The 23464-nt window shown below is 30.0% G+C and overlaps 1 protein-coding gene across 2 annotated transcripts in view; it reads left to right on the forward strand.

Moving 5' to 3' along the window:
- Positions 1-23464, forward strand: part of LOC112596070 (cytoplasmic polyadenylation element-binding protein 2) — a 113968-nt gene that overhangs the window by 78307 nt on the left and 12197 nt on the right. For both annotated transcript variants that reach the window (XM_025341547.1, XM_025341548.1), the window contains one exon: positions 22172-22216. In XM_025341547.1, the coding sequence (XP_025197332.1) occupies positions 22172-22216 (45 nt within the window). The remainder of the gene's footprint in view (positions 1-22171; positions 22217-23464) is intronic.

Below are 23464 nucleotides of genomic sequence, written 5' to 3' on the forward strand. Positions count from 1 at the left end.
TTATAGATATAATCATATGATAATATTTATATATTATTTACTATAAATATTAAAATAAACTCATTTTGATAGTAGAACAGAAGTGGTCAATATATTATATAAAATTCACAAACAGTCAATCAAACTGACATTTTATCTAATTTTAAAATTTCTGTAAGTTGAGTTTTTCTGTCGGTGTTAAGGGATAAAGTCCAGTGATTGATCGTCCAATTGCCACGGAGGTCTGGCTACGAAAGGCCTGCATGTGTCTGCAACTGATGTATAGTTTGTCCAATATCATGTCGATAAAAAAAAAAAAAAAAAAAAAAAAACTGTGACACGTACACACACCATAAATTACTATATATTCCTACGTTACACATTATATATAGCATGCTTTTACTTAATCAACGTTATTAATAATCGAAAATAATATTTAGTACAAAACAAACTTGATTATAATATGGTCTACTTTCAATATCCTTAGGGTATAAATAATTACAATATAGTATTATAGTATACATATTATTATAAATGTGTTTTTAGAAAAGTTAAACATACGATATATATGGTCGTTATATAGTTATAACTAGTAACCGACTGCATAATAATGTATGTTACAATTAATAAAGTAAAAATGGTTTGTTTAATAATAATAATAATTTTCAGTTTTCGATTTAATATTTTCTTTTCAATTCCGCTTTGGTGTATTAATAAGGTATCATAAATTATGTGACACTGTGGTGCTACTAGGGGACTTTTTAATATATTTACACATACTTATATACATATTAACATCTTACTTAACACCTAAATTGTATAGGTACGCATTATACGCATTTATTACCAATTCAATTGAATTACCTTGCAGCTATTGATTATATATTATGTAATCCTGTCCGACTGAAAGTATTTTAAAAATAATATTATAATTAATCTTAAGCATCGGTTAATTTTCAAATTTGTTTTAATTTATTCTAATTAGGTATATATTTTATTTCATCCTTTGTTATATAAATTGAACAATGATATATTATTATACATAATTATTTTATTGTAGTTTTACATTATGACCTTATACTTTAATCTGAAATATATCTTATTTACAAATACATAGTTCAATAGTTCCAATGCTTATTCATATATCTAAAAATTCTTGCAGTACACAATACAATATTTCAATTAGCAGCCATTTGGAATTTATAACATTTACTTTCGTCACATCATTGTTATTGTGCACATCTACAACTTATTCGAAAATCGATAATTTATTACAATATGTTTGTCTTAAAAATGATTTATAAATTCACGGGGCACGTAGTACGCATTTAATATACATAATAACAGGTACCTATGGTACTAATGTCTATGCCTGTATAACTGGTTAATTTTGTCAACGTTATTCAATATTATTGTAATAATAATTTTATTTTACTATGTAAATAAACCATGTAAGAATAATAGTTATATTATAATATACTCTTCATAAAATATAAAATTAGTTTACATAATATTTTACATTCGTCTTTATTTTTTTGTACATAATTACTATTTACAAATATTTTGTATTCGTACTTCTTAGCTAACGAGGTGCCGGATAAACTTGGAATATGAGATAGAGGTTACGTAATCGTATTCAGGCATATGGTACGAAAGATAAACCAACGATTCCCCGACTCGGCAAACGGAAATCCGGTGCGTATGCGAGTCGTTCTGCAATCTCTGTTAGACTACATGCAGACTGTATATCCAATATAAGCTGTTCTATTTGTTCGTTTCTTGGAAGAACACTATAAAAGCTAATTTTATTTTGATTTGATTTGTATAAGTATTCGTTTTACCGTATACTATACTTGTATTAACCACGTATAATCAAAATAAAAAAAAAAAAATTCAAGACTACCTGTTGAGGTAGTGTTTAGAAAAAAATTTGTGACAGTTAAATTAATACACAGTTTTAATCGTTGTACACATTAATAACATTTCAGATTTCGGTAAGATAATGTTAATGCCACAGTATTACAAAAATATATATATAAATACATAATAATAAATTATTTACATAAAAAACGTAGATATATGTCTTTTTGCCAAGCATTTATTTATTTAAAATATCATATTGCCGTGTTGTATATTTAAATAAATATTATATTATACTGATATTACTGCTACTAAATAGTTATTGACTGTAAAACGTAAAATTTTAATGAGTTTATTTTTGATAATACTGTTAGGTCTTTATTTAAGAGTCGCTATTTTGTAATTTCCAAGTTATATACTTTCATTAAGTGCAAAATGTTGGATGTAAAAATCTAAATACTCATTATTCATTTATAAAGAAATTAATAAGTTCAATTATTAAAACTCAAAACTAAACCTAAAGCTAACTTTATCCGAAACATACAGCAAAAAGCATTCTCATTACACATTATACTTATGTATAATAAGTATATAGCTATACTACTATGTATAGAGACTACAATATAGTTACAACTTATAAGTCGTAACAACGTTAATGCACATAATAAAAACTGTAAAATTTAAAATTAATACCCTACGAAAAAATTTTAATCATTATTTTTATTCAGTATCATAATATATTACATAATATACAGAGTACTTGTTATATAACAAGCTAAATACTTTAGCCGTATGCTTAAAATATTATATTGATTTTACTTCCTGTGGCCGATTGTTTATATCTACCTATCGTACAAGATAAATTTACAATTAATGTTTTACGTTTTGTTTTTTTTCTGTTTTTATGTTTTTATATATTACCAAATGTATTTATGTGTTATGTAACAACGTTTTGCAAACTACTGTCATCATCAGTAACCTTCATTGCATATTTAGTTGTATTTTATGCGTTTTTTTAATAAAAACAAAAATAAAACATAATAATAGAAGGGAGGACATGCGCAAAACAAATTAACTGTTTTCATATAAACGAAATATACGCACGTTCGTCACAAGGTTGAAATTTTCCTTTTAAAATCTATAGTTCCTATGTTATTAAAATAGTACGATTATTAATTATTGCATAGTCATCGACCATAGTTAAATTGAAAGCGTCATTATATTGATTTTTCTTTTTCATAAGTAAAATACAATTATTATAAACCTTAATATATATACTTCTGTGCATATATAATGCTTATATATATATATTTTTTTTTATTAATATTATTCATTACGAGATCATTGATCACTGTCTGTACTGATCAGTAATTAAATTTAACTATATAAAAAAGGTCTTAATTCTTCTGTGGGCGATTAAATAAAAAAAATAGTTTAGAACACATTGACGTGGTTTAAAATTTCACCATTCAAAATATTTTATTGTCCTGTATAAAATATAAAAACATTAAACTCAAAGGTTCTCTCTCTCTCTATATATATATATATATATAACATATACGCGTATAATGTATATATTTATTGTACATAAATGCTAGACACGTACATTGTCAGTTATTTTAAACACGATTAAAATCTACATTGGTTGTGACAATATAGTCTATAAAGTCTGTGTCATCTTCCGATTTACGCAAACTTTTTTTGTTGAAGGAATTATTTATACCTAAAATGTTTATCCCGGCAAAATATGTGTAGCCAACTCACTTAATAATTTAACTATATTTTCATGGTGATCGTGGGTTTTAAAGTTTAATCTACATTTTTTTCTAAAAGTTTAAATTATTGATCAATATTATGATCATATTTTATTATATAAGGTCTTTTGTTTTGCAAAATAAACATATTATTGAATATGAAACCTATTTCAATTTTTCAATCCCTTTAATTTTTAACCATTGTTGGATTTTTATGCAATTATGTCTTTAAATGCTTTATGGTACTTTACATATATAACGTAAAAATTTCGTTTTGTACTTATGCACCGAGCTTTTTGTTTGTGTTTATAAAAAGAATGTCTAACAATTATTTATATTATTCAAATTCAATTTTCATTAATTGGTTTACGGTGGGTTAATGTTTAATTTATTCTGACTCAAATTTATATTTTGAGGTGTACTGTTAACGTATTAACAACTTTGTTTCATCATAAACAAATTTACACCCGAATATAACATAGTTATTCCTTTTAGAATGTATTTATAGTTAGATACCCACAGCCGTTCGCGGTAGTTTTAACCATTTAAATATTAAATTTTGAAAGTTAACCATATCAAGTTTAGAAAACCTGTCTAAAAAACTATCTAAACTCATTAGTTCACCAACTACTTAATATTCGTATACCTAATACTCTACCCTTTAAATACATATATATATATATATATATATATATATTGTTTGAAATTCAGAATGATTTTGTTTCTTTATAATTTAAACGACATACATACGTACAAATACAGTTTAATATAGTTATTTGGTAATCACTAATTATTACTGTAGATAAGTATATACTCGTCAATCGACCAACGTAAAAGTAAAATATTAATTTCAATGATATTAAATTGGGTCATTTTATCACATGATTAATATGCTGTACCTTTGTTTAATTAACAAAAATATATTATCTGGCTGCTGCAGAATAGACTAAATCATAATTTCTCCGCTTATTGATTATAGCATTAATGTAGCTAAAGAGATTATATTTTTATATTTCAGTGAATTTGTTTTAATATGATTTGACCATAGCACATGCCTACTTATCATGTAATATTTATATATAAACATTATTAAAATTTATTTTGATTATATTTTAATAACTGCAACATAGTATATTATGTTACATTACGCTTTTATACAAACATTTGTAACTAGAAAACTATATTTATTGTAAAATACTTATTAGAGTAGTTTCTCATACTACAAGTATTTATTTATTTTTTTTTTAATGTAAAGTTAAATAGCATACACGCCATTTGAATGTTTGATGTAACTGCATGGCTGATTATTTGATAAAAAATTTAAAAATTATTGACTACTGCTTTCACAAAAAAGTGTAAATTCCTAGCAATATACATTATATGTTACATAAATTCATATTACATTCCTATTAAGCAATTAAAATTAATTAATAACAATAATGATTAAAATGTGCCTATGTGTTTTTTTACATGTAAGTAAATTTTAAGACGAATCAAACACGTGAAAACTAGTTGAGTCGACCATAGTATAAAATGAATAATAATATTATATACCTAATATAATAAATATTAATTTAAAAAAGAGGAATAGAAATTTTATCATATAAAACATTATATGCATTTATAAAAGTATATATAAATAAAAAATTATATTACAGTTATAATTACAAATTATTTACTAATATTGCAATCTTTTCACTTTTAATTTTTATTTTGTTATTAATTTTTGCTTTGAATATGGCTTATTATTGTCATTTTGATTACTTTAATAATGTATATTAAGCTGATATATATATATATATATTCAATGTCTACAGACTTTAAATATTAGTATATAAACAGTGTGAATACTTTACGCCGTAAATTTGTGAAAATAACCATTACATTTTTATGTAAATGCTCAAAATTTAATTAAAATTATGCATATATCCACTTCTTACTCATTATCAACAATTAGAAATCTATTTTATTACTTATAATGTAAATATGTTGTTATCAACGACTATTTTATTGCTTTGTCTTTCAAAACACTACATTGTTTTATGGTCCATGATATTATTATGTACAATGGTGTATTTATTCTATATTTACACAGTACTTGTTAACTGAGTGTTATGCATTGTTAATTATATATAAAAAAACATAAAAATGATAGAATTTAAAAAAAAGTGGTTGTTACTTATTTTTAATGGAAATGTCGTCGCCGGCGTGGTTGTTTAATCCGGTCAATTTACTTTTACGGCGATATCTCGTCAAAAATACAAAAATCAAACTTTTAACTGACACAGGTTATCGTATACTATATTTATTAGTACAGCAACAGTGCAACACTTGTACAAGTTGTCTGCATTACACATACACATTTTGCATTATTATTGTAACAATATTATTATTATTCGTTTTTATCGTTGCATTTTTCTCGGCGTTCCTTTTCATCCACATGATAATAGGAGTGGAGTACCTATTGAATATCTCAGTTTCCCAAGTATCTATAAGATATGAACAAAAACGAAGATAGTTTATATCAGTCGTGAAAGTTTTTGTAAACAGGTCCAATATTTTTTGAATTTTATAACGATTTTACCGATTTTTTTTTTATTCTAACTTAAACTGGATTAACTTGGTTTCAAAATTCAAAAATGTATTATTATATAAATTATGTTTATTGTTTTCATATTTTTCACATAAATCATTTTCATTGGGTTATCAATCATAGTATTGAATCATCGGCATAAATATGAGTAGAATATTAATGACTTTAAAATTTAAATATAATTTTGGTACACATAATTACTTTAACATTACCATAAATTTAAACCAACCCTCTACTATCCCTACTCGAATTCTATTCGAAAATCAAACAGTTTGTATAACTTGACTAGTTTAAGGACTTTTAATGTTTTTCGCAGTTAATACCCGTGTACACGCTTTGACATGTTTGATTGCGTCAAAACGGTTAGGTGTATCTCGTTTCGATTCAGCGCTACCTGTGCGTATAAGGTCGTTAATAATTATTATTGTCATCGTCGACGCGGATGGGTGACCATAAATCACTGTTATACATTCTCTCTCTCTCTCTCTGCGTGTGTGTTCGGTCGTTTTAATTACGGAACCGCCGTTATAATACCGTGCCGAACCGGACTCTGTACAGTACGACAAACAAGTAATACTGCGTGATGTCGAAAACTAAATATTAGTCGAGTGATGTTATATGCGTTAGTCATAAGTTCTGTGCACACAAACGACCGTTTTCATAGTTATATTGTACGTATATCACCCAGCTGCTGTGTACCCGCACCACGCGTGTACTATTCTAAAATAATAGAAAAAAAAAAAAAAACAAAAAAACAGAACAAATAAAAATAATAACTAAAAGTAAAAACAAGTGCGGATCGCGGCTTGCACTGGCGTTCGTTCGGCTCGGGCACACACAACACGCGTATAGGTAGTTGTTGCACGAAACAGACGCACACGCACACCAGCTCGCGCGTTATCATCGCTACAGTAATTATTATTATCTGGGCGCGGCGGCGGTGGAACCGATAATGCCGTACGTCACTCGTCGTCGCCGGCGTCGCGTCTTGGTGGGGAGGCGGCGGCGGTTTTTTTTTTTATTTTCATAATCACCATCGGCGCACCGCAGTCCGCAAGCACACACGTATTTTAGTATTTCACACACGCACATTGCACCGCCGCTCGTCGTCGTTCAGTCAGTCATTCAGTCCGTAGGCCGACGTCGATTTTCGTCGTAGTATAATAATATTATATTTTATTACTATTACTGTATTCCGCACCGACGGTTCGGCGTGCGACCGTGTGTGCTCGTTGTCGTCGCTCGCTCGCGCCGCGCGTGTGTGTGTATGTGTGTGTGTGTGTGTGAATCGTGAGAGTGCGTGCGTGAGCGTCGTAGCGTGTGCCGAATTCGGTTTCGGGAAATCTTGGTTTGGCGCGCGTCGTCTCGTTTCCCGATCGATTTTCACGATCTCCGAGTGGTGGCCGCCGGGCACGACGCATCGCGCTGGACACGTTTTAACCTCAAACATTTAATTAAATAAAAATATTGTATTTACGAATTCGACGTGCGTGACGCGTACGGCGCGTAATCGATAACGTCCGTCAACAACACAGTATTCGTCGGTTTCGCTCGCCTTTTCGTGTTTTTTTTTTTTTTTTTTTTCTTATAATATTGTTATTATCGTTATTATTTTTAAAACAAATCGGTTTTTGTTTTTTTTCGATATCCACGCTGTGTTTTGTTTTCGTTTTCACTACGCATGCCGCGCGCATTATAGTCGACCGTTCGGGATTTCGCGTCCGACCGACCGCCGTCCGCCGTCCGCCGGCCCGTAGGCGATAAAAGATAAAACGGCGTCCGGCTCGTTCCACGCTCTTTCCGTTTCGACCCGTCCGCTCGTCGTCGGCCATGAGCATGTTCCGGGCCTACCACCAGGGCAACACCGCCGCCGCCACTGCCGCCGCTGCGCCCGCCGTGGACACCGGCGCTAACCGCAACATGGTGTCGGTGCCGGGCGACCTGAGCCTGGTGTATCCGCACGCCGCTGCCGCCGCCGCGTGGAATTTCAACGTGTTCCACCGAGGTAACCACCGACCCGCACCCCACGTAACCGCACCAGTATCGCGCGTCACTGTGCTAACAATAAAATTTTATAATTATAACTATTACGATTACTGTAGCCCAACGTCCAGCTGTAATGTTTTCATGCACCTTATTACCTGCAAGTGCTGTTGCTAATAATAATATATTAAAACCAATATTATATTAAACATTGGTAATAAGTTGTAACCGATTGATTAATAATTGTTATTAATTTGATTCAAAATATTTATATCAACACTCGGACCAACAATAAGTGCCCAATCATTTTAATTTTTCCGTTTGGCTCTGTACAACGGCCCTGCTTACACCAGACGACTCCTTGGTTTTGTGGAATCTTTTTTTTTTTTAATTAGTCCGTTGCTTTGTTTGTTAATAATTTAATATATTTTCATCATACTTAAATATAATATCAAACTATTCCCAACAGTGTTTAAACGTTTAGTGAAGAACTTATCAAAAATAGTTGTGTCTAATGCAAGGTAAATATGGTGATAAATAATATACTAAGACTTAAGAGGACGTTAAACCCGCATGCGTTATTGACGCATAACATGACAAAAACGTTTTAGTCTGTTATTTTTAGTATTAGAGTAAATTTACCATCATATAATTTAAGTGTAAACATTTTAAAATAGTAATTTTTTTGTTAAGATGATTCATCTAACCACATCAATAATCACGGTTATAAATGTGAACATATACAAATAATAGTTATATTCTGGATATATTTTAAGCTTTAGTATTTGTGAGTGATTCTGTCTTATTTCAAAGGCAATAAGAACCATCATATACAACACCGAAATACTTTTTACACGCTAGACTCCTAAAAACGAATGTTGAATTATATATCTTTCGGCTTACCTCGTTTTTTTTTTTTTTTTTGTTCCAAATTAATGTGTAAGGTTGCCGGACCCATTGTGTTTTCCATTTTGTAGATAATAAGTGTAATAAAATCTTGTTTGATGTAGAGATGGTGCGTTGTAAAAAAAATGTATTGAAAAAGTGTCGCTATTTCTCTGATTTAATCAATAACGTAGTGAAATATTTTTCATTATAAATCTGTTATTGTTATTTCTATACGCATTCGTTTAGCTCGGTTATTTTTTTTATTTATCGAAAATAATAAAGAGACTACCCTAAGTCCATTTCGAACCTAGTTTATTATTGTCGCATTTTCTCTCTACACCCTCAAAAACCTGGGCTGTTTTAATACTATTTAATAATCGTGGTTTTGTCCCGACATTGTCGGACTATCTATTTCTGTAATAAATAATATTATCGTGGCAACAATTGCTTTGCATACGAATACAACATAATAGTCTCTAGTCACCTATGTTATCGCTGTATTTTAGGGGTTAGGTAGGAATGGAAAAACTGATGCAATAACTCGGCATGCGTGATTCGTACGTCGTGGTTGGCTGACACGCGCTATTACCAACAACGGCCGTTCGCGTTTCAGTCTTTTTTTTTAAACTGTATTGTTACTATTATTTGTGCTGTTATTACCATTTGCTTTATTATCTGCTACCCATAGACGATAACGCAACAATGTGCAATGGTAAATAATAGATTGAAAAGAGGATGTTCACATGAGTTGTCGGCCGCAATAATATTATTATCGCGTGCCGGCGTCCCACAATGATTGCGATAATTTTCCCACTTTCTCAGTGAAAACCCGTTTTGCTATGCAAACGAAATGCATTCTCAGTGTAATTTTATTTATACACAAAACTCCTACAAAAGGCCTCAGATTTTCGTCGCGGAATTTACAATTTAATATTATTACAATATTCGGCTCATCAACGTTATCACTTATTAAGTGTATGCATTAATATATCAATACCTACCTACTTAAAATAATACTATTTTGAGCGTATAGAATTTTTATAAATTCGTATTATCAGTGACCAACTTTATTCCATACCACATTACAGTAAAATATAGTTAGTTGTATAACCGATTAATATCCGTAAATCTGTGGAAATAGAATCGAATAAAACATGTTTTTTTTTTTTTGCTTACAAATATTTTTTGTGCGTCGTCCGGTTCAAACTCTATAGTACTTGTGGTTCTGAATATAATTATTATCGATAAACAATTTCTCTAAATCCTGTTAGTTTATTAAACAAAATATTTTATTAAGCATACTAACGGATAAGATAATGGTATTCTAATAGTTAATCTTATGGTAGAAGAGGGCGTCATACCCGTGAATGTGTTCAATTTACAACAAATTTACAATATTTTAAAATATCGTTCTCTAATGTATGTTTTAGAAATTGTTCCGTGTATCGTAATATTTTACAAACACCCACTCCCCCCTCCATCACTACCACCAATACCACACAGAGTTAATTACTGTCTGTGCTTAAATTTCTCTCCTTAAGTCCAATTCATATTTTTTGGATCATTAACTAGACAATTTATGCACGGAATAATCGTTATTATTAGTAATGCGGGGTACTTAAGTGCTTAAAAAAAATTTAATGTTCAAAAACCGTTTTAACGTTATACGCTTAAAATGTGTACCGTAATATAATATATAAAATATAATATCATAATGACGGTAGTGAGTTACTTTTATTCAAATATTGTGTGAGTGAGTGTTTTAAAGAAAACGCCCTAAAATATTTTAGATAATAACTAACACAGTATTTTGGTTTTTTTTTCGACTCGTTTGCGGCACGTTTTACTTGTAGAAAATATTCGCTACACATTCTGTGCGCATATGCAATGGTATATAATATTATACTATATTATGTTATCAGTGAACATTAATTTGACGCTCTAGTTTAAAACGCACACTATCTCATGTTCATTCCACGACATATTATAATAATATATACACCCGGTCGGACCCGGTAGAGCAGTTACGCTACGTCGAAAAAAAAAATACAAAAACGGTTTGTCCCGAGTTCACCCAAACCATGTTGTTTTTATTTTTTGGTTTAGAATATTAAACATGCGTAATATCGTGTTCCCTCGAGAGTTTTGTATTTTTATCTCTCCGTCGTGTAATGTGTTATAATACTACATATGTGTCGCATACAACCGGAACACCGCGTGGTTTTCGATGTGTGGTTTAGCGATTATTTCCAAAACGTTTTATACTCTAATTTCGTTGGTTACACTTTATATTATAATAATATACATTGAAATAGTTTATGGTTACCACCTCCTAATATGTAAGTGCACCATATAGTGTGTGTATGGACGTATGGTGTTGTATATTTGATATTTGTTCACTGTAAGCATTTTCGCATGCACATTTTGTTTGCCCATCAGCCGCGGTACAGTGAACAGTGTACAATTATCTGCCATCATTTTGATTTATAAATATATATATATATATACGGGACTGTTTTTGAAACGGAAATATAAAGTTATATAGGTATTTCTTGTTTCACATAATGCGATATGGAAATGCGAGGAAAAATCAATAGGAAAACTTTATGTATTATACTGAATTGGCTTCAGATTTGTCTCGTGTACAGCAATAGTATGTAACCCCATCTGGATTCCGAATCCAAAAGCCATATATTTAAAAACATTTTCACGAATTTCAAAAGATCGATCATTATTCATTTATATGTGCCTGCCTATATGACTTTACTTTTTTGTTTTGTTTACAGTTTTCAACAGTTTCACATTTGTATATACACCAATAAATCATTTCCATTTTTTCCGCGGTTCTGCATTCCACAAAAAAATTAATTTTAGAACAATTTTTTTTTTTTTTTTTATGACCATTATTATAAATGATAGTGGTTATAACTTTAATGTTCGCCTCCGTGTGTATATAATATAACTTTATTACTTTCGTGTGCATACGCGTATTGACTTGAATGAAAAGTTTTGTTCATGATTTGAACGTCTCTACTGGCCTCAAATAAGCTTCAGGGCTTTAAATGGCACGCAATAATAAAGAGTACACTGATTTATGTTTTATTTTGAGCATTCCATGCAGTGTTGTCGTGTAAAACAGTTTATTAATTTTTGTAATCAAAAATTGTTTTCTTAGTGTGCTCAAATTATTATTATTGGCTTTCTTTAATTTGTAGCAAAAATATCAATAGAACACAAATATAATGTCTAAATATTAAATTAAATTAAATACAAATATAATTTATTCTTGATTTTTGGGACGTTTTGCATAAGTTTGTGTACCTATAAATAGACTTACAAATACTGAAAAATATTAAATGATACATTTTCGAAAAAAAAATAATTACTTTTAACGGAGGAGAAATTATTTTAATTTAATTTCAAAGCCTCAGCATACTTACATAATATTTGAAAAATTAGCTAAAGGAGACACATTTTAGCGCAATCATAGATAGGGGGACTAAGTCTCCTGCGCTCACTACTTTAATCACTGCAATATGTAACAACTATTACGAAATTAAAAAAAAAAATGAAATAAAAACAACAACCTTATAATTATTAATTACCGAGTAGGTAAAAGTTGTTCCTAATGTATATGCACTTTGTCATACATTGTAATTTCTTTCTTACGTTTTTTGTATTAATTATAAATTATATTTATCACTGTAGATACACAAGGTTTATATTAACGTTTTTGCGTTAGGTTTTTACTAGGAAACAAAGACTGTTCGATTTTATATTTAGGTGCACAAGGGAACTAAACAAATAATCTTAGATCAACAATACCAACCCGTTTTGATATAATTGAGTGTGTACCTTTACTGAAGACACACAAACTACTGTTGACTTTAATTGGGTTTGAAAATCAATTAAAATCGAGATTAAAATAATATACAATTTAATTCAGTACATCTCACTCGACCAGCTTTGTACAGTATTTGACTTCATAAAACATCTTTGAAAACATAGTAAGTTAAAACTAACTAATATGAAACGAATTAAGTATCGTGAATAAATACGAAAAATGCAATCATTTTTGTTTTTTTATTAAATATTTACAAACATTATTTTATACCGAGTGTTGCAAATAATGATACACACAAACGTGTTGTTTAAAATACAACTTCAAATATTCATCTTGTCCTAACAAATATAATACATAGAAAAATCACCTAAATTCCTGGAAGATTAACGAGGAGATTACTTACTATATTTGAAATATTCGGGTGCAGGATTTTGATAACTCTTCGGAAATTTTTCTTTTTCGCATCATATCCTATAATTGTAATAATTTATAGATAAAATAATAATAATAATAATAATTTAGTGATGTATCTATTAAATAAGGCGGGTCGATATTTAAAAACATGAACGTTGAAGTACAGGTTTATAGTTTATACTTATCGCCAGATTCGTTTGTGATCTAAATTTTAATACCCTGGTAGCAACAATTTGATAATGGTTCTAAGATATTTTACAGTTTCTACAGGAATTCCGAGCTCAATTTTATCCAACGTAATATGTATATTGCTGTACGTACAGCTTACTCTACTTGAAACAAGTGTAATGTACAATGTATGATATTATATTATAATAGACGCACATATTTTGTAACTTTAAAATATATCTACTTAAAGACAATTGGTATTTCAAAATGTTTAAGATTTTTTTATATTTCTTAAATTATATCTTATGGAGAAACAAAGTATTATTTTTCAACACGTAAACAATTCAAAATAAAAATTTGAAAATGTAGTTTTTATGCTATTAAACTCTGTATATTAATATACAAACTCTCGAGAATTTAAAAATATGGTCTATAGACTATTAGAATATGAAACAATTTCAAAAATTAAGTTTTTAATAAATTTATTATTAAATAGGAAAAAATGGGAGTGAATTTATTTGGTGAATTAACTGTATATTTTATTTTATAAAATGTATGGAAATATTGCATAAGCTACTTTGTTTCGTATTCCTTCTTATTCTGATGTTAAATTGTCATTGTTCTATCTACGTTCTATGTACTTCATATTTCTACAAAGCACCGCTGATTAATAATATTTGTCTCTTCACACATTAATCTTCCTAGCGTCTAGATTAGATATTATTATTGTTATGCTACCTAAGTGAAAACGCTTAATATGTATTATGTACGTATTTTACTGAAATCGATAACTATTTAAAGAGGCTCTTAATATTAGTAATAATGGTACTAGTACGTATTTATTCAGGAATATGTTACGTTTTTACTGCGGTTTATTTTTTTTTTTTTAACCATTTTGTTTGGCTTTCAAACAATATACACAAGGTATTATAAATTTATAGCGTTTTTACAAAAAAAAAAAAAAAAAGATATATTTATGATATAAATTGTATTGAACGTAGAAAAACGAAACTGTACCTCGGCCAAGGACATTCAGTGCAAGGTCATTCGTGTGCACGTCACGTTATTGCAAGTGTAATAATTGACAACTTGTGTGTACTTTATTTTATTCTCAGATATTCACATGATCAACCGTTACTCAACGACTGGAACATAATTTTTCTTCTTCTTTTTTTAAATTTTTTCTTCATATTTAAATTTTTGAGACACCTTGGTATTATGTATAAGTACATTTTATACACGCATTTCAGTCATTATACCGTCAAAACCAATTAGCTATCATTATTCGTAATTGTTAAAGCGTTGATGTGACAAGGTTTAATGTTTACAATCGCCACATGTCTAGGTATAGAAAAAACACACTTAAATTTTCACTGCTTAATGGTTATAGTCACTAAAATATAAAATTTTGTTTAAAATGAATGCAATATTATATTATATTCCTTTTCAAAGTTCGATGTTTACTTTGATTTTATGTTTTAAATCAATTAATACGAATAACACATTTTCACAAATCGTTACGTTTTTAACATTAAAAAAAAAAAAAAATTTATGTTTATTTAATATGATTTTAATTTTATCATTTAGACAGAAAAAATTTTTATAGTATTTATTTACAATAAGTAGTCAAACGTAATTCGAAAATAAAAAAAATGTAAATTAGCCACTTTCACTAACATGCGATGTTTTTAAACTAGTTAATTCACTATCGCTTACACATTATTATATAGGTACATATAGTTTATTTTATACGTTCTAAGTGTTTAGCTTACATAACTACCTGATAACATATTTGATGGCTGAATATAATGAGCTATACGAAAAATCAATCGTACCGATTTATGCGGTCGCTAGTGCGACAGCGATGTGATGTTTTCGATCCGACTACCTTTACACGCATAAATTGCGTCTCGCTATTTCATGCTTTGACTTAACTGCAACGACATGATAGTAATAATATTATGATTGATAATCCAACAACCGTGCCGGGAGAGTTAGTTAAATATTGACCCACTACACATTGATTTTAACCGTGTAACAGATTTACAATAATTATTGTACGGGCGCAGGTATCCGCCGCAATGAACGTCGCCACTCCGGGCGACGGGCAACGATGACATGGTCGTGGTGGGGATGGGGGGGGGGGGGTCGCGCGTCGCACACGCATAATATTATATTATTGTATCGAAACGTTGCCGACGGGCGGCCGCAAAACCGCATGCACAAACGACCTAGAATTGTTATTGTTATTAATTTATACAATCTTGTTTTAAAATCTTTTCGTACAGTATATCATGGCAGCAGCTTATCTTTCCGCAATAACGGCGAAAGTTTTTGATTACTCGCGGGCTTGTGATTATTATTTTTTTATTATTATTTCATGTATATATACGGCGGATCGCAACGTGTGAAATACGTCACACTGCTCGTGTTCTGGTTATTTTACTCCGTCGAGGAACGTTTCGCAATATTAGTATATTTCAGCGAAACCGAATATCGAAAGACCGTGAGACGCGTACTTACCCCGCAAACATGGGCTTAACGATACCGATAAACAAAAACGGTATCGTCATTTCTTTTTTCTTTTCTATCCTCCAAGAATTCGTCGAATTTCGCCGTCGTCGTAGGTACTACGGTCGTGGTATCACGCATCACAGGTATTTGGTAATTTATGTTAACCCACTGCGAAATGGTTTTCAAAGACGTGTTAAAAGTTAAAATACGTCGTTTACCACGAGTGTCCGACCGTTTCGTGTTTGTCATCTCGCTCGTTCGGCTTTTTTTCTTGTTTTTCACTACTTTTTTTGGACCGATTTGACCGCTCGGGCGATGTCTGCGAACCACGCTCCCGATCATATCGATTTTCATTATTACCGTCTTATTTAGCCACAATAATCGCAGCACGACGTTATAATATTATACACACGCCCGTCACGGCGTCAGATTATCGTTTGTATCTGCCGTTTACATGTGCCCCAGCAAACGTATTCATCAGTCGAACGGGCGTATATCGTTATTATTGTATTATTTGCCTTTGGAGAACTAATACGCCGCAGACATTATATCGTGTCAAGATTGTGTTGTCACGCAATTATTGTAAATGACTTGATAATTTACCGCACCATTGAAGTGTAGTGTGTAGTTTTAATCGCCTTCACCTAGATAAGTGCAATGTGGAAACAAAACGCTTTGAAAACTGTCGGGTAGCTAATGCCTAATTGCAGCTCGATGAACCGACGATCAGCGTGTAACGTATTATAATATATTGTATTGCACGTACGTATACCTTTACCTACTTTTGTGATATTACTGCAATTTTATAAAACGTTTTTTGACGATAACTGATTATGATTTTTATTTACGCTATTCATTAGACATGATGTTTATATCTATAATAGGCCCCATAAATAACGACGAATCGTACTGTAAAATTTTAAAAATATAAGTGTAACAAATATTTTAATTTTACCAATATGTGTGTATTTGAACTTCATATTTAGTGTATAGATTGTACCTATACACATTTTATGAGCCACACAAAACACGTATGAACCGGCACTTGAAATCAAAGCCGTTGTACAGTTGTTAAACGGTTATTAATAATATCGTGCAATAGGGACAAACTATTAACTAAACAAGGTATAAAAAAAAGTCAAATGTCATTGTCCACAGGCATTTTATCTCAGATAATACAAATCGTGTCTATATAATTACTATAATATGCATGTCTAAAAATTAAAAAATTGTATGCGACAGTGTTTACCGCGTTATCTTGTTATTATTTATTTTAATTTGTCATTGCAGTTTCGATACGTGTAATATTATATCCTATATGATATGTAAATGAGATCACTGCTGTTGTAGAACATTAACGCGCCTTCTCATATAGACAATTAAAACGAGTTAAAATGGTGATAAATAATAATCGATGGTAAAAACAACTGGCATATACTTCACTATCGGGTTTAATTGTTATTGAAATTGTTTAAAACACCGTTTGTATGCATATGTATACCTATGTGTTCTACGCCCATGAACGATGTACACTATCTACAGTTCGTTTCGAGAAAAACGTAAACGATTTACAGAAAATAAATTCTAAACGCAAGCAAACAATAGAATTAAACGCATTATAAATATATATATATATATATATATATATAGATTGCCCCGAGAAAGGAAATACGAGGTTATCGACTCCTTATATATTAGTATATCAACGACAAGTCATCGACTGTAAATGCTAATGCCTCAGTGACAAAATGATAAACCGCTGACGTCGTCAACGACGTTATACAGCATAGTTGGTGTAGTATTTTTTTTTTTTTTTTTTTTTTTATCTAATCAAATCCAAAAACCTCGACATTCTAATTTTCAAAAATGTCAGTTAAGCGATATTTTAGCGTACAAATAAATTCAGATAATACATTCTAATATTTAGCAAAAAATACAATTCATTTAGTTAATATAGTTAAAACATCGATTTATCGTAAAAATCAACCATTGCAGTGAACAACGTATTGAATCGAACCAAATTATATATGTAATGTGGGCGGGGCGGGTATTATGGTAGATTCATATTATATTATTTATTATCAGCGTTGGACAGTGTTTAAGCACATAATGATTTAATATTATTCTATTCACGTTCCACATGTACATCATTGTAATACAATTTACAATTGACAGTTACTACCCACTGGTCAGAACTCGAAGATATATTTGGTTGTTACGCTATAATATATTTGTTTTGATAATTAAATGCTTTATTAGGCATAATTAAAAAAGACACAAACACTATACGGGATTGATACTGAAATAATATTGGTTCAAATTAGATGACTTAAACTTCATTAAAAGTGATCAGCGGACTTAAAGTAGAAAACAATGATAATAATGTCCTGAATTATTTGAATATAAGCGTTGCGGAAAATCTAAAAATGCCATATCTAAATAGTTAAATTTAATTGAACATAAAGAAATCCAACCCTTCGCCTATGTCATAACTCAGTTTATGTAGTGGTATTTTAAATGAAAAAAAAAATCGTTGAATTGTAATCATGCAATACTTAATGCAAACATTAATAATTCTCAAGGATAAATAATATAAATAACTTTTCATGGCTTTAGAAGATTTTCCTGTATAAATATTAAATAATTGTTACAAGTTGAATATTTTCAATTTATTTTCTTTACAGCTTTCAAGCTCACCCACCCATCCTATTTGAGGAACTACAGCATTTAATATATTTTTAATTATTGCGAAACGATTAAATACTCACTTACGTATTACGTATTAGTTATTACTTATTACATAGATCGTTATTACTTTAGAATTCACACAAGGTCGTCCCTATATGTATTAATATTATTAATGTGACTATACCATTGTGCTATGTTATATGATATAATGATGATAATAATAATATATTCGTTTAACAAGCGCCTATTATGGTCGGAATGCATATCGCATTGCCTGCAGTTAGTGTTTTTTAAGAAAAGGGAGAATAAAACCTCAAATAATTTAGCTCATCATCCTTCAAAGGACTATCAAATGTACCGTATCTGATTTAGACGTTGAGGGTAAACGACGAGACCACTGGGACTTACATACTAATGGTATATTATTGTATAGATGCGATAGAGCCCCTGTATATGTATACTATAAATGTTGAAAATCCTTTTGTAATATTATAATTCGTTCTATATGATATGTACTTTTTATGCCTTATACATCATACCTTTGTATAATGTGCATATAATATACAAATCGGATATATTGAAATTTTCACGTAATATTTAAACATTAAGCGATGTATAGTTTAATGTAATATATTATTAAAATAAAGGCGCCGTGTAGTGGCACATCGTAAAATTGCAATTAAATATTTTTATACTTATATATTTGAAATTGTAATCAATGTTGTTCTCTTGATAATATCATCTCATTTAACGTTATATTCAATATTACGGGTTACAGAGCAATCGCTCTTCGGCTGACGGCCCGTGATAAAAATGTAATGTTTTATTTTTTATATCTATGATAAATTTGGTTTATACTCATAGTAGATAATTATATAATAATAAATAATCAGCAATTAAATAAAAACCACACGATCACACCAACGGAATTGTATTTATACTTTATTTACCTCAACAGCTCAACAAATCATTCGACCTTTTATCGACAATAAAAATTGTGTGCTGGTATACCGTTAGAAATATTTAAATCTGCTATGTGTTATAAATTATAATAATCATTATTTGTAATTATTGTGCAACAGGATAAAACACGAAACACGTATTATTGTTCAATATTCAGTTTTCCTTATATATATTATGTAATATTATAATATGTATTATGTTATATTAAAACCGTCCGATCGCACACCGCAGCTAAAATATCAATAATTGATACACTCCTTAAGTGTACTAGTGATTATTTATTTTTTTCAACGTTTGAATTTTTGACGAAACGATTTAATTGGAGTCTATGAGTTTTTAATTATGCATGTAAAACATTTACTGATCGTACCGGAAACTTAACAACTGTACGACGACAACAACAACAACAATGATATTAATAATAATACAACGCCCGTAACGCTACATCAAACAGCAACAGCAGCAGATAATGCACAACTAATAATATTCAAACAATTATTTATGATCACGTATCCCGAGAACTCGCGTCGACTTCCTCTGAAAAACTAGATTTATTCAATTATTAATAATAATAATCATTGTCGTCATCGTTTTTTGTTATTAAATATTATTGAACGTCATCGAACTGTGTGTGCGGAACTGTTCACGAGTATTTTGTGCGCAAATACAATCTCGTACACGAGAAGACTCGCCGTATAACGTATATACGTTACACGGACGTACTGCTCGCAGTTTCCCGGAGAACAATAAACATGTATAATTTACAAAGCACTCGGAAACTTTCTCCGTGTCGCATAATACAATGCGTGCATTGCAGTTATTGTATTATTATTATTATTATTAGTAGTAGTAGTAGTATTAATATTATTATTGTATACGTTTGAAACGTATCAGCGGTTGTTCGCCAATTATTGTTACCACACGCGATACAGATTAATTTATTTCGGAGGAAACGTCGTAAATCACCGTGTCCTCTGCCTGCTTGCCACAGCGTTGTTGTGCTCGGATCGCACCGGTGCATATTCCGTACGCGAATAAAATATTAGTATAATATCGTACGACTCGAATAGCGTCCGGCAATTCCGACTCGCATCCGCGTCGTCAAAATGTCCTAATTTTAGGCGTTCGTACTGTGTTGTATTGCGGTACGCGACGGCGACGACGGTTATTGTCGTTGTCCGCGCGCCGCCGTCGCGTCCTGCTCGAATCGCCGAGATTTGTTTTGTTTCACGAAAATCGTCTAAAACACGTGCACGAAACGAACATCACAGTATGTTTGTATAATATTATATATTATATATTTATTTATCATACATATATACATTATTATATTGTGCAAACAAACTGACGGTATCAACAACACACGACGTGTTATAACTTGTAACCATTCCTATACCGATGGTACCCGCCGATTACCTACTTACGTCTGCGCACCCGTAAACAGGAAATATTTTTGACAACATTCAACTGTATATTTTCAATTTTTATTACATGATATTATTTATATTGACGACATATCGTACAGGGTAAATATTGGCTTGACCGTATTGAACTCATTTGAATCTTTTGGGCAACGGGCGTAGAACCGAGTATCGTTATTTATTTATTTCTATTTTTTTTTTTCGTAGATATGTCAAAAGTACGAGTTAAAAAAAAAAGGGGGGGAAATCCCCATATTTGCTTATTTATACTTATTCTATTAATTATTCATTAGCAAAGAATATAATAAAACATGACACAATTATTTAGTTCGCAAGTTTGAAATACGACACAGGAAACTTTAGGATTGTCCGTCCTTTTAAATAGCCCGTTGTGATGGACTATACAATATCGTTATACATCCCCTTAAATTTTCCCCTCGTAGTATATTTGGAAAATGTGAGCGTAACCTATTTAAACATATTTTAAATGTTAAAATAACAACTCCAGGTAAACCATGTAATAGTCTGATTACATATAAACATACTAGGTCAAATTTTATACAATTCAAACCGTATAAATATATTATGTACGTTTTATATTATTCCTGTGTGGTTATGTTATATTTACCACCAAAGGTTTAATCGCTGCGTATTAGTATTGGCCGAAAACGTTCACGTCCATAAGACTTCGAATCCCTTTCTTTTTTCCACGATAGCTTTTATATTGTTTGAACACATTGTGAAACTTACTGTTTATATTATATAACGCGCTAGCACAAAAAGGTGCGGTTTAACAGTATACATATATAATATATATGTATCAGTGTGTGTAAGTTATATTTCTCTTAAAAATGTGTTTCATTTCTCAAAAAAAGTTTAAAATAAATATAGACGAATAATGTGAAAAAGGTCACATTTAAACCTTTTTGACGATCAATATACTTGTACATATTATTACTTTATATAATAATATTATATTATTATTATTGTTTTAGTATTACTACATAAACGAATACTATGTTTTTTTATTAACTATTTACATAATTTATTATCATTTTATGAGTGCATGATAAAATAGACTAATTAGAATGTTTTATTTCAGGTTTCATTAATTCGAACACTCTACACTCTCTAGCTCACCTACACGGTAAGTGCATTTTTTTTAGAAATATAACTACGAAATTGAGTATACTCATATAGTTTGTCGGATAAACGATTTTTAACGGTTTCACTTTTTCTCCGGTTTATTTATGATGTAGTTTAGTGTATACATATGTATACACGCACATCATCAACACAAATCATAGGCTTTATAGCAAATAGTTATCCAGTTGTAAATCATGTTGTTTTTTGACAAGGTCTCAATTATTACGTGTTAACGATACAAAATGAACTTCTCTGCCGTCAGTCAAATACAATTATAATTGACGTATATTGTCTCTTCTGAAAATCCTTATACAAGTTAAATGAATATTGTTCTCTTATATTCTCTTATAATAAAGTAATTCATATATATATATATATATATATATATATACGCCATCTCCTCGAGTTTCGTTCTACACATTTTTCTCCCTCGTTTTTTTTTCATATGCGTCAATTAATGATTTATTTAAATTATTTTTATTCTTCGTCTTGTAAATGTATTATTATACACCGAAGGCCACATCGATATGACGAAATATTAATAAACTGTTTTTGACTGACAGACAAGTTCCATAATGAAGTTTGAGATTTTTCTTCTTTTTTTTTTACTTGGTGAATATTTTAATTTGTTTTAATATGTGGCAAAATATTTTAATTAAACACTTGCGAGATTGAGAGATTTAATTAAATCAAATTAGAAACACATTCATGTATTGTTTAAATAATGTGTTTTTAATTGATCATCGGTAAAAATAATTTAGTATTATTTCAATATCACCCTACTTTCATTATCATTTATAATACATACATAAATACATAATTATGATTAACACTTTGTGTTGGCTAAATCGTTAGAACCTATCGATAAAAATTATCGCAATAAGATATTCATTATAATTTTACCTACTTATATGTATATATATTACTTATACTTTATGATAAGTACTTGAAATTATAATTTAAAAATTATTAACCATAGGTACTTTTTTTTTTTTTAACTATTTAATCGTATAATAGCATTGATATTTAGTGTACTGAATTCTCTATGAATGAATATAATTATATAAACATGTATGTTTAAGTTATTCATATTATTATATTATAGTTAAATAATATAAATTATCTATCCAATAGTCACTTCGTCGTTGACTGTATTGCATACTCATCTTATCAGTTTTTGAAATATATAAATACTTATATGCTATTAAGGTCATAACAACTTATTTTTTCATTGGAATTACAGTATAAA

The sequence above is a fragment of the Melanaphis sacchari genome, unplaced genomic scaffold, assembly GCF_002803265.2.
Source record: "Melanaphis sacchari strain LSU unplaced genomic scaffold, SCAv2.0 Contig2_pilon_pilon, whole genome shotgun sequence".
Taxonomy (NCBI): Eukaryota; Metazoa; Arthropoda; class Insecta; order Hemiptera; family Aphididae; genus Melanaphis; species Melanaphis sacchari.